At 45.0% G+C, this 13,036-nt stretch overlaps 1 protein-coding gene across 2 annotated transcripts in view; it reads left to right on the top strand.

Moving 5' to 3' along the window:
- Positions 1 to 13,036, top strand: part of PAPSS1 (3'-phosphoadenosine 5'-phosphosulfate synthase 1) — an 89,052-nt gene that overhangs the window by 38,064 nt on the left and 37,952 nt on the right. For both annotated transcript variants that reach the window (XM_046655698.1, XM_046655699.1), the window contains exons 6-9: positions 1,079 to 1,192; positions 3,714 to 3,825; positions 5,649 to 5,854; positions 8,781 to 8,916. In XM_046655698.1, coding sequence (XP_046511654.1) covers positions 1,079 to 1,192; positions 3,714 to 3,825; positions 5,649 to 5,854; positions 8,781 to 8,916 — 568 coding nt within the window. The remainder of the gene's footprint in view (positions 1 to 1,078; positions 1,193 to 3,713; positions 3,826 to 5,648; positions 5,855 to 8,780; positions 8,917 to 13,036) is intronic.

Here is a 13,036-nt window from a genome sequence, read left to right as displayed (position 1 = left end):
GATTTTGACCATTCTAATAGGTGTGTAGTGACGTCTTGGTTTAATTTGCAGTTCCCTGATGACATATGATGTGGAATATCATTTCATATGTTTATTGGCCATCTGTACATCTTCTTTTGTGAGGTCTTTTCAGGTCTTTGGCCCATTTTCTAGTTGAGTGGGTTGTTTTCTTACTGTTGAGTTTTAAGACTTCTTTGTATATTTTGGATACCAAATATTTTCTCCCAGTCTGGGGCTTGAGTTTTCATTCTCTTGAGAGTTACTTTATTTTGAATATTTCTTGCTTGGGTGAGATACTTGTAGGAAAGCCCTTGATCAGTGTCAGTTTTGTATGCATATAAAGGTTACCTGATAGATTTGGTTGCTTAAAAAAAAGTTAAGAGTAATTATTCCTGGGGCTATGACAAGTGTTGTGAGCAAGCCTTGTGAAGGTCACCTAGTGAGCAGGGTGGAAGTGGCGATGCTGTGTTATCACAAGTATGCTTGTAGGATCAATGGGAAAAGCTCTGTCTCAATGTCGTCTGAACGAGCACTTGGAGTTAGGATAAAATTTCCAGACTACATTTCATATGGGATCCAAAAGTACTGTTTCTCAGCACACAGTGGTGGGAGTCAGACAAACTCCGGAGCACTGTGTTGTGTGACTAAGAAGGTGGGCTTAGTGACGCCAGAGACAAAGATGCATGTGGAAGCTGGAATAAAATGGTTCGTGGCATGTTAAAGATGATGATGAATCTGTGTAGAGTGACTTTCTGTTTCTTTTTATTGTTACTTCTTATTGGAGGTCACCTCTTCTGTGCAGTTGCCTGATTTGACATCTGGTACCTTCTGGAATTTATTCTTTCTCACTAGATAATGGGACATTCTGCGTAGTGACTTCCTGCCGTGGGCTGTCACCTGCTTAGGAGTTGACCAGCTGACATTAGGAGAATTGACTGGGGAGGCATGGTGTTCAAAGCCCTCTTGTTTAATATTTCTTTTCAGCCTCATTTTGCGATGTTAGTTTTCTCATGGAGATTCCCTCTAGAGAGCTCCGCGTTGTTGAGGCAAGTTAACCTGTGCTCTTGTGGTTGTGTAGGATATTGTACCTGTGGACGCCTCATACGAAGTGAAAGAACTCTATGTGCCAGAAAATAAGCTTCATTTGGCAAAAACGGATGCAGAAACCTTACCAGCGTTGAAAATTAATAAAGTAAGTGCTTTGTTGCTTTTCATACCAAGGGGTTTAGGCTTGTAGACAGTCGTTAGTCACTAAAATTTGTGGTTAATAGCAGTGTGTGAGGGCGGGGGAGTGGAGCTGGGGTGCATGCAGTGTGGTGTGTATCAGTTTCCAGGGGCGAAGTGTGTTTACTGTGTGAAGCTATGGTCCCAGATTGCTATGACTTAGATTTCCTTTATTGATTTTGAAATATCAAAGAACAAAGATTGTGTAAGATTTTTAGGCTTATCAGAAGGAATGAGTTCTAGACGGTTAAGAAATACTAAATATAATAATTAAAATGAAGCTTTTTTCCTGTAAATGTTTCCTAATTTCCTACCAAAACCTTGAATCTCCCTTTCTTGTATGGTTAAGAATACTTCTGTTGTACATCATAGTGCTAATGATACCATTAGGTGCTTTTCCCACCAAAAAACTGCTTAAAGTTTTGATATGGTATGATGATAGTGGAAGTTATAATTTATCATTTTCAACTCTGAGAATTTTAAGTTGTATCATTTAGGTATGCTTTAAAAACAGATTAAGAAATAAGAACCTGAGCTGGAAAACTTTCTAGTTAAACTTTCTTTTAACGTAGGTAAAAATCCAAAACACAGAGGGAAGTGCTCAAATCTGAAAGTAAGGAGAAAGAAAAAACCAAAAAACTCTGGGCTTGGAGAAAGACCCTTGAGTGGCTATTCAGATCTCTGCTAGGCGCAGGTTACCTGACGTGCTTTGTGTAACTGAGTCTCTGAGCAGAAGCCGTGCGGGGGGTCCGAGCAGAGCCGCTGAGGACTGACTGTTGCAGAGGGACAAGATTTGTCACCGACAGACTATGGAGTGAACACACACGCGCACACACGCAGAGAAGGAATTAGGAGGAATGGATGGGAACAGGCCACTCCGCTCTACAACCCAGAAAGACAGTAGCTTTGTCTAAATGGGAACTTCTCTTCAGCACAGTGGTCTGTCCTTTGCACAGTATGAACAGAAACTCACTGAAAACTTCATCCTAAGTCAGGTGGTGTATTGACCAGCTCAGGCTGCCGTAACAAATACCATAGACTGGGGGCTTACACAACAGAAATTTGTTTTCTTACAGTTCTCGACGCCGGAAAGTCCAAGCTCTAGGTGAGGCCGATTTGGTTCCAGTCTCGGCGCTCTTTCTTGCTGACAGCCGCCTTCCGGCTGTTTCCTCACAGCAGAGAGGACTCTGGTGTCTCTGTCTCTTCTTGTAAGGGCACCAGACTATCGGATTAGGGCCCCACCCTTATGACTTTATTTAACCCTTAGCACCACAGGCCCTACCTCCAAATATAGTCATGGGGGTGTTACAGCTTCAACATACCATCTGAGTTGGGGGGGGTGGGGGGACATGTACATTCATTCTGTAACAGGTTAGAATTGGATTCCAATAGAGATAAATAGTGGCCACTGTCAGAGGTTTAGGAAAAATTAATAAGAGGAAACCTTGAAAATAAAATAGTTTGGTCCATGAATGTAACTTTTCCTGTGAATTGGAGAATACCCTTATTTGATTTTGTAGTAGAACACATTGGCCAACATACTTTGGGAGTAGATAGTAAGCTGCATTTACTGTACACTATATTTATATATGTGCTTGCTCTCTCTCTGTATATACACACAGCCAGTTAAAAAGTAAGTGTATCTGGGGGCCGGCCCGGTGGCTCAGTGGTTAAGTGCGCACATTCCACTTTGGCGGCCCAGGGTTCGTTGGTTCGGGTCCCGGGTGCAGACATGACACTACTTGGCACATCATGCTGTGGTAGACGTCCCACGTATAAAGTAGAGGAGGATGGGCACGGATGTTAGCTCAGGACCAGCCTTCCTCAGCAAAAAGAAGGAGGATTGGTAGCAGATGTTTGCTCAGGGCTAATCTTCCTCAAAAAAAAAAAAAAAGTAAGTGTATCCAGCTTACATTAATGATACGTAGTTCATCAGTTTTTTAACGTTCTGATGGGATATGCTAGAAATATTAAAGTTCAAGAAATAACACAATCTTTGTAAAAGGAGGATACTCTCCTTGGTGAGGGACTTTTTTTGGTAAATATTTTTATCTCAAGTTTGTTTAGTTTAGGACAGTAGTTGTCAAAGTGTAGTTTCCAGACCATCGTTGTTAGCATTTTCTGGGAACCTGTTAAAAATACAAACTCTCTGACCCTACAGCAAACCGACTGAGTCAGAAGCTCTGGGGGGTGGAGCAGTCTTCATTTTAACAAGCCTTTCAGGGGTTTCTATTCATATTAAAGTTTGAAAACCGCTGGTTGAGGAGGTGCGGTCCTCACTAGGAGTGCTTGGAAGCCCAAGGTTATTTAATTGGTTAGCAGAAATGCATGTTTTCCTGCTGCCCTTCTTCCTTATTAGATTTGTGTACTCTGTAATCATTCTTGAGATGTTTGTTTCCATTGCTTTCAGAACTAAACTCCTGAAGGCTGTTACTGCTTCTGTTCGTAAGTACATGAAATGGAAATTTCCCTACTTTCTTGTTTCCTAGGTGGATATGCAGTGGGTGCAGGTTCTGGCAGAAGGTTGGGCGACCCCACTGAATGGCTTTATGCGAGAGAGGGAATACCTGCAGTGTCTCCATTTCGACTGTCTTCTGGATGGTGAGACGTTTTACATGCCGCAGTTCATGGGGTGTGGGGGAGAAATTACAGCTACAGGGACTCATCACCATTTATAAAAAGCCATGCTAACGTCTTATCGGAGGTAGCATTTTAAGACTGTTAGATCGGTACGGAATACTTTCAGTGAACTTTGAATCTTTTTTGCATTTTCTGTTTTCCTGATGGTGATTTATTGCAGGAGGAGAGGAAAACCTGGGGATTAGGTCTGGAGGTGGATTTAAGGAGCAGGTGCAGTTCCCCTGTGTCCACCTGGTCACTGTGGAAAGCCTCTCCTGGAAAAGTGCACACACACACCAAAGTTAGCTATCCTGACGACGTGCTTGAGTGTTCCGAGAAGGAGTCAGGGCCTCTGAGCTAAGGAATCCTGAAATAGGTGGTTAAAAGGATGCTTCTTCCTGTTCTTTTAAAACACTGCAAAAAAATTACCAAAGAATGGATGTTCAGTATATTGTAACAATCCAGCTACCTTAAACTTTGTATACTGTTGGTAAGATTAATTTAGTCCATTAAAGAAGATATTGCTAAATGTCTCAGAAAGTACTCGGTTGCTACAACGTTCGTGCATGTTATGACTTCTTTTAACTAGGGGAATGAAGTAGATATTAGAAAATGTAATTGGTAATCTTTCTTCTCAAGAAACTTTATCACAAGAATGTAAAGATTAAATCCTGCTTTTTGGTTTTCTTCCTTGGAACTAATGGTAGAGTCTGTGGACTGCCTCCTTGGTAGTGATTAGGCGGGTTTGCTGCAAGTCCGCCTGTTAATTTTCCATTTTAAACTCCACCCAGTGGTGGCAATTTTAAAGCAGCCAAGCAGTTATCATTGATTTTGTTGACATCTTTTGTCCGAAGAAGACATGCCATGATTTCTCAAAAACGTATGGTTTCTATTCGGCATGTAAATAAGATCCATGTAGGAATTGGAAAGTGAGTTTTATTTTTCTAACCTGTGCCCGGTGAGCAGAAATGAAACTTAGAGCTTGAAAAGTTGGAAACTGAGAATGTGCCTTGATCTCACTGACAGCCCATTTTGGCTTGAGTGGAGCCACTGATTACTGCCTGTTTGTCTTGGCAGTCACTATAGCGACATCGGTTCAATTCTGATTAAAAACCAAAAAACACGAAGATACCCAAAAGTATACCAAGTATGGTCATGTGTCACTTAGTGTTGGGGACACATCCTGAGAAATGCGTCGCTGGGCGATTGCGTCGTTGGGCGAACATCGCAGTGCACTTAGACAGAACTAGAAGGCACACCCGCCACACAGCCAGGCTACATGGTACTAATCCTGTGGGACCACCGTCGTACATTCGGTCAGTCCTTGCCCAAAACGTCATGTGGCGCATAACTGTATACTCAAGTGTACTTAATCAACTTGCCATTCAAAATGCAGTTGTCAGCAAGGATTTCAGTATTTCCTGAAAAGGCCCTGAAAAGTAGTTCTTTGTCTTATTTATATATTGGAGGTGCTCAGTATATTTTAGGTGTTGATTCCTCCTTGTTAAACAGTTTCTTTTACTTCTGTGATTCTATACTATTTTTTTTCCCCAAAAGACAGTTTCATGCATTGTTGTGAGAAGTATTGCCTCACGCAGTGTTGAATCTCTTCATTTTTGCTGTTCTTTTAGGCTTGAGTTCTTGCTTGTTCTCCCTCCTGATTTTCCGTGCCAGGTACTAGCTGAACGCTGTCACTGGGCCCGTAAATCTGTAGTTGTTTGAAGACTGTCCGCTGACGTGGAAGGTGGATGTACGGCCTGTTGAGTAATGCACGCTGTGTGCTTCTGTTCTTTTGTGCCCTGCAGGGGGTGTCATTAACTTGTCAGTGCCCATAGTTCTGACAGCTACTCACGAAGATAAAGAGAGGCTGGACGGCTGCACGGCATTCGCTCTGATGTACGAGGGCCGCCGTGTGGCTATTCTTCGCAATCCAGAGTTTTTTGAGCACAGGAAGGAGGAGCGCTGTGCCCGACAGTGGGGAACGACCTGCAAGAACCACCCCTACATCAAGGTCCTGAGCACACCTTGCTGCCTTCTGTCTTGATTTGCCAACAGTGTTTGTGCTGAAGTGTGGGCATTACCTGTGTATCGACTGTTCCATTGGAATTGCTAATATTTTGCAGAATCGACACTGGATCTCAGATTAGTGTGATGAGCATATGGCCTTGTCATTTTGCAAGATAAATATTTGTTCAACAAATATTTTTTAAACATCTACTGTATGCTGGGCACTGAGCTGGGTGGTGGTGCTGGGCATATAGGCCCGATGGTCACGACAGGCAGTTGTATGCTTGGAGGTGGAACAGATGTCAGTCACGTGCTCACAGGCAGAATGTGAGGTCAGGGTGCTGTGGGAGCCCACAGCAGAGTGGTTTCACTGGTCTGGGTTTTAACTGAACATGGAGTTTCCCACATGGAAGCAGGGAAATATAATTAGTCTCCCCAAAGTGAGACTGTGTTTTATGTCTTTGTTATCTTTGAAGTCAAATTTCTGTCAGTTGTTAGTTGTTCTAAAGTAGACCTTGAGCTTTAAAAGACGCTGTTTAAGTGAAATTTTAGTAGGTTTATCTAGAAAATTTCCATAACATCTGTTTAGATCACAGCAGTGTGCTAAACCTCATTTTGTTGTCGTGTAAAGGACAAAAAAGTGATGCTTTTTTCATAGGGAGATATATATATTGTCTTAGAAAATAAGGAAATTGAGCTAGTAATGGTGTCAGCCATTCCTACAACATTAAAATTCTGCAGTCATTAATGACAACATAGTTTATGCGACATGTTACGTACGTTCCTTGAACCACCTAGCTAATCTGCAGGAGGGGGGCATTTCCATCTTACGCAGGGAGAAGTTGAGACTTAGAGGGGTAAATGTCTTGACCAGAGTGATGCAGCTGGCAGGTGGGATGAGGGTCTATTTTGAATCCAAGACTTTGGGCTGCAAATCCATCTTCCATAGTCCACAGCGGAGAGTCATTATTGCTATACATAGAGCTTCCCATAATATGTACTCCGTACCACTAAAAAGTACCTCTTATGTGAACTTAGTGCAAGAGACATTTTTTAATCAGTCAACAAACATGAGTGCTGTTTACATTATGTGCCCCTTTCATTTAGAGTGATCTGTAAGGCTTCTTAGGATAGGTAGTGCCTGGTGTGCAACCCTGAGGCACCCGTAGGATTTGGATGGAGGGGACTGTGAGAAAAGCAGTCCAGGTGTGTGGAGGCGAGGAGCAGAGACTCGCTGTGTGAGTTGAGTTGAAGTGTGAAGATAGGGGCCGAGCGTTCCACCCTAAGGTAAGACTTTGTTCATAACAACAGTTTACACGTATTGATGCTTTCCAACCACGTTGTGTCTCTCGGTCCTTAGAGTGACCCTTGGAGGTAGACAGGTTGTTGCTTTGTCCAGAGGAGTCCTGGAGTGGGTGCAGCTTGCCCGGAGCTACAGAGGCGCAGCTGGGAGTCAGGACTAGAGCCTGCCCAGGTCTTTTGTGCTCTTTCTGCCACGCTGCTCTGCCTGCCCTGAACCACACTTTCTAGGAATGCAGAGGCCACAGGCAGGTTTGGAGCATGGGAGGCTCACAGAGTGGTGCTCCAGGAACTCAGCTGGTGGTCTTGTACAGATGTCCACATCCCATGTCCCACGTCCACTCCCTCCAGTACCATCCAAGCTCTCCAGGTCTCTTGCCTAGACCTTTGCAGTTGTCTCCTGGCTGGAATCCTGCTTCCTCTCGTACCCACTACACACCATTCTCCCAGAGCAGCCAGAGTGAAAGTATAAATTGGAGCATATCACTCCACCCTCCAGAACTCTCCAGTGGCTGCTCCCTGTGGTTAGACTAAATGCAGGTGCCTGGCTGGGCTGTGAGCCCTGCGTGCCTGGCCCTGCCTCCTTACCCCGCCCTCGGCTCCTTTCCTTGCTTCCACCTGTTCTCACCACTTCGCCTTCCTCCTGTTCCTCAAAGACAGAAGCCTGTTTCTGCTCCGGGACTTGGTACTGGTCCCTCTGCCTGAAACACTTTCCCTCCATGACTGGTTTCTCTGCATCGTCTCAGGTTAAATGTCACCCTCCTCAGAGAGGCCGGTGCTCACTCCCTCACCTTCATGTCACTCACTCTGCTCCCTGGGCACTGGCTCCATTGCCCTGTTCATTTTCTCTGCGACATTTGTGACCAGCTGGTGTTTCTCTGGTTTCTCCCTTGTCTCCCCCACTAGAATGTAAGCTCCGTTACAGCCAGGCCTCTCTCTCTCTCGTTTTCTGCTGTTTCCCAAAGCCTGGTGCAGGCCCTGGCGCACACCAGATGTCTGTTGAATGAGTGAGTGGTTTGATGGATGGGGACAGACCTTCTAGTGAGGAAGAGAGGTAGGAGGTGAGGGCAGTAGCCCAGGCACATTGTGAAACGTAAACCGAAGCAGTGGGGTGGAGGGTGAGCTTCAGCTGCACTGTGAGGCTGGAAGGTCCTCAAAGGTGATATCTCCTCCCAGACGCAGCTAAAGGTGAGTGAGGCTGTGGGGATTGGAAGGCACGAGCTCCATCGTCATTAGTTGCTTAAAAGTTTAGGACTGGAGAGCGCAGAGGGTGGGGGACCTGGGGCTACAAGTTTTCTGTTAATCAGCATACAACAACAATGCAAAGAATGTTGTTACTTGAAAAGTCATAGTTACTCATTTTGGTTTTGTTTGCTTTTCATAAGTAAATATAGCAATCGTATCACAAGTCCTTTGAGAAATTATAAAATATACTTTTTGAGAAATTATGCAGTACATTCTAATTCTATAGCATCTCTAATCCTGATTCAGTTGATAAGCCGTAGAGATTTACCAGCGACCTTGAGAAGCGAGTAGTTTACAGGTGTGTTTAGCTTGTATGGGGGACGTGTTCTTCCTCATTCTGATCTTGGTTTCTATTTAAAGAATTATTGTCTCTTTCTTCCCATTAGATGGTTATGGAACAAGGGGATTGGCTGATTGGAGGAGACCTTCAAGTCTTGGACCGAATTTACTGGAATGATGGTCTTGATCAGTATCGTTTCACTCCTACTGAGCTAAAGCAGAAGTTCAAAGATATGAATGCTGGTAAGACATGGACCTAATCATCCAATACGGGACTCCTTGGAGTCTCTGCTTGATGGGAATGTTCTGGAAGGTTTCTTCCAACGCTTGCTAAAATGTAAAACAGAATGACGAGGAAAGTTAAATGCAGCAATGGAATACGTAAGGGAAGGCGGTCAGTCTGAACCAACCTGGGTGATTTTGTTTTATTGGTGTAATTTGATAAATGTTATTTTGTATACTGCATGGAAGATGGATGCTAATAACAAATTGGCCTTTTACTTGTTTGTGATAAAACTCACCTCTTAAAGCTGAATAGAACTACGGAAGAGAAATTATTTGAGGAGTTCACTCTTATCAGCGTGCTTATCACACTGGTGCGCCCACGCTCTTTCTCCCCTACACTCACGGTTGAAGGTGCTGTGTCAGGGAACAGCGTTCACTGTAGGCTTGGGGACACTTTTTTAAGATCTGAAGGATCTTACAATCTTGCTACTAATGAATCCTCAGCCAAAACAGAAATGGTTAAGCTCTGATCATTGGTGCTGCTCTTTTCTATATTTTTTATGTAGAAATCAAGCAGATGTGGCTGAGAAAAGTGAGGTGAATGTGGTTGTTTTTAGGGAAATAGCTGGCCACCAAGCCATGTTTGTTACAGAAGCCACACTTCCCAAGTGGCCTCAGAAGTCTGGGCACGAGCACCCATTTCATCAGTTGTGATTAGCTTCTGCGAACCCAGGTCCTGGGAGTCGTTGGGAGTCCTGTGTGCGCGCTGTTGCTGCTTCACTACCTGCTGGTTACGTGGTTGTGGGAGGATTGTGTTCTCTCAGGCTCAGTTCTCTCGGTTCTAAGAATGGGGGCAGTGATGGTACCTCACGAGTGGGATTTTATTTTAAAAAGTGAAATGAGACCCCATGCTTAAGGCCCTGAAAATGGTGCCTGGCACATAGCTAAGACATTACAGTGTCATAGTTTCTGGTATGTGAGCCTGAAGCTAGTCTTATCCGTATTTGTGTGGAGCTTAAAGAACGAATATCTGTTTTCTTAAGCTCTACTGTAGTTCGCTGACATTTGAAATGATTAGAGCTTCAAATGGATTGTGAGCTCGAGGCCTCAGGTGGGCCACCCACTCTTCAGAGCTGCGCAGTCCCTACCCAGCCTGCCTGGTTCATTCACATCTTCTGCTTGGCCCCTGTAGGGTATTTGAATGTAGGCGCCCTCTCCCTTCTGAATTTCACTCTTCTTCTCTGAAGTAGCGAATACAGATCTTCCTTGACATATGATGGGGTTGTGTCCCAATAAACCCACTGTAAGTTGAAAATATCCTAAGTTGACAATGCATTTAATCCCTCTACCCTACCGAACATCCTAGCTTAGCCTCGCCTCCCTTCAGCTTGCTCAGAACACTCACAGGAGCCTATAGTTGGGCAAAGTCCTCTCACACAAAGCCTGCCTTATAATACAGTCTTGACCGTCTCATGTGATTTACCGAGTACTGTGCTGAAAGTGAAGTGAAGTGGTTGGATGGGTACAGAAGGGTTGTAAGTGTGTTGTCCACCCTCGTGATCGCGGGGCTCACTGGGAGCTGTGGCTTGCTCCTCAGCATCAGGAGAGAGGATCATACCACGTATTGCTAGCCTGGGAAAAGATCAGAACTCAACAGTACAGTTTCTCCTGAATGCGTGTCATTGTCGCGCCATTGTAAAGCTGAAAAATCGTAAGTGGAACCGTGATAAGTTGGGGACCGTCTGTGTTTGGCTTAAACTGCTTGTGTAGGAATTTCTCTGAATGCTACACTGGTGTTGCCTGTACAGCAGCTTATTTTCTGCTTCTTTCTTGCTAACGTGTTTCGGGCCCAGTCACAGAGAGTATACTGTGCTTGATCTGAGTCAGTGATGCCGCCTCTTTCTCTTTTGTCCATGTGTGGTTTAAGGGTCTGTTTGTAAGTCACTTCTGGCCATTGAGATGTAAGAGAGAGTGGTTTCCAGGAAAGATTTTCCTTACTGATGAGAAACTGGCTTAGGACAAAAAGTCATCTTTTCCCATCCTTCGCTTTCTTCCTACTTCGGATGCTGTCATGTGAGGGTACAGTGTTTGGAGCTCTGGCAGCCATTCTGTATCCGTGGGAATCCATGAGAATCTTCTACTGGATGAGTTTGTGATCCAGCCTAGAGTCCTCTCCCTCCAGACTTCTTACGCAAAGACCTCGTGCACATTTGGATTATTTAAGACACTTCTAGGTGGCTGGTCTTTTATTTCCAACTGGAAGCATCTGGTAGTTTAACATGTGTAGACTGCTCTTTTCTTCTGGAGAACAGGGACATGTCTATCGGAGGGCTTGCTGAGACCACCTCCTTTGCTTTAACTTTTTGCCAAATTTGAATTCCTGTCTGGAATTCATGTTAGGAAATTAATTGTTGGCACTGTTGAGGGGTCTTTTCGAGGAATTATCATTCATAATTGGAGACTTTATTTATTTTTAAAGATTTTATTTTTCCTTTTTCTCCCAAAGCCTCCCGGTACATAGTAGTGTATTTTTAGTTGTGGGTCCTTCTGGTTGTGGCGTGTGGGATGCCGCCTCAGCATGGCTTGGTGGGCAGTGCCATGTCAGCACCCAGGATCCAAACTGGCAAAACCCTGGGCCGCCAAAGCAGAGCGGGCGAACTTAACCACTCAGCCGTGGGGCTGGCCCCGGAGACTTTAATATTATAATCTGTTTTACACTCTTCTTAGTGAGCCAAACATTTTACATCATTTAGAGAATTTTTTGTGTAGTGAGTGAGTGCAGCTTTATTTAAAGTAGCTGAGAGCCAGTTATTAGCCTCATATCAGACAACAAAGATGGTGGAGTATTATTTTGTTGACTTTCCCATCTTGGACTAAGGCAGATAAGCAGCAGACTGAGGGGTTCCCTCTGTAGTTCTTGTTCACTCTTTCAGGAAGCCAGTAACAGGTCACCTGCTGACGTGTGTGAAACAGTTCATGGAAGAGAAAACGGAACATTTATTTTTCCTTTCCCTAGGATTTCTTTTCCTGCCTCCCCCTGTTCTCCTTCCTCATCCTAGAATAACCTTCCTTCCCCTGGGCTGTGGTCCCGTGCGCAGTCATGTGGTCAGTTCTGCTCTTCCTAGACCGTCCTGCAGCTGGAAGGACGGAGAAGGCTTTAAAACCCACATCGGTGATTGTGAGCTGACACGGTTCCAGACGGCAGGTTCTTTGACTCACCGGTGGTTGACCACTATCCTGGAAAGAAGGATGGATTTCACTTAAGCCAAGTAGGAGCCAGTTAGTATTTATTACATGCAGAATGCTGGAGTCCTGCTGGGTTACAAAGGAAGAAGTTGACATAACTTCTTTCAAGCTAATATGAGGTAGCTAGTATTTCTGGGATGTATAAATCTAAGAAAGCTTTACAGAGCTGTTGCACTACAAACTGTATTTTAAATGAATGGGTAGAGACGTTGGGTGGCTATCTTAGGCAAAGTTGGGAAAGGTACACGGGAAAGCTGAGGCAGAAGCAGTGGTCTGTCTATGAGGCGCGAGGCTCTCTTGACCATGTGTGGCCGTGAGCTGGAGATACTGGGATCTGAGCTGGTGCGGGGGCCCTGTCAGGTCGAGGCTCTCTCAGATGAGGCTCTGAACATAATTTCAGGAAGCAGTATTTAAGGAATGGAGGTCAGGGCTTAAGGGAACCCACCGGAATGTTGAAGCCTCGAAGAACTACAGCCTCAGATATGATTACCACTTCTGAAGGGGCATAGGAAGGAAGCAGCGTTTCTGAAGCTGGGCAGCAGGAGTGGGAGCTGTGAGGGGGCCATGGGCAGCAGCTCATCATCCGGGCTGTAGGCACAGCAGGGATCCCCGTGCCAAGGCAGGTGCGCCTGGGCCAGGGCTCCTCTGACTTTTCCCTCCATCCTCTGGTTGCCTGCTAGTGTCGCCCATCACGGAGGCAGGAGGACAGGACTGCCCACATGCACACCCAGACACACCCGCATGCTGACGCACACACACACCTGCATGCAATGCACACCCACACGTGCACATTCCCAGGGACGTGAGTACGTGCACACATACCCCACCAGGTCCTGAGCACGTGCGCACAGACACCCCTGCATGCATGTACATGCACCTGTGCACATTCATG

This window comes from Equus quagga, chromosome 3, assembly GCF_021613505.1.
Source record: "Equus quagga isolate Etosha38 chromosome 3, UCLA_HA_Equagga_1.0, whole genome shotgun sequence".
NCBI classification, from domain to species: Eukaryota; Metazoa; Chordata; class Mammalia; order Perissodactyla; family Equidae; genus Equus; species Equus quagga.
Note: the sequence above shows the minus strand (reverse complement) of the source record. Positions and strands in the feature narration are given on the sequence as shown.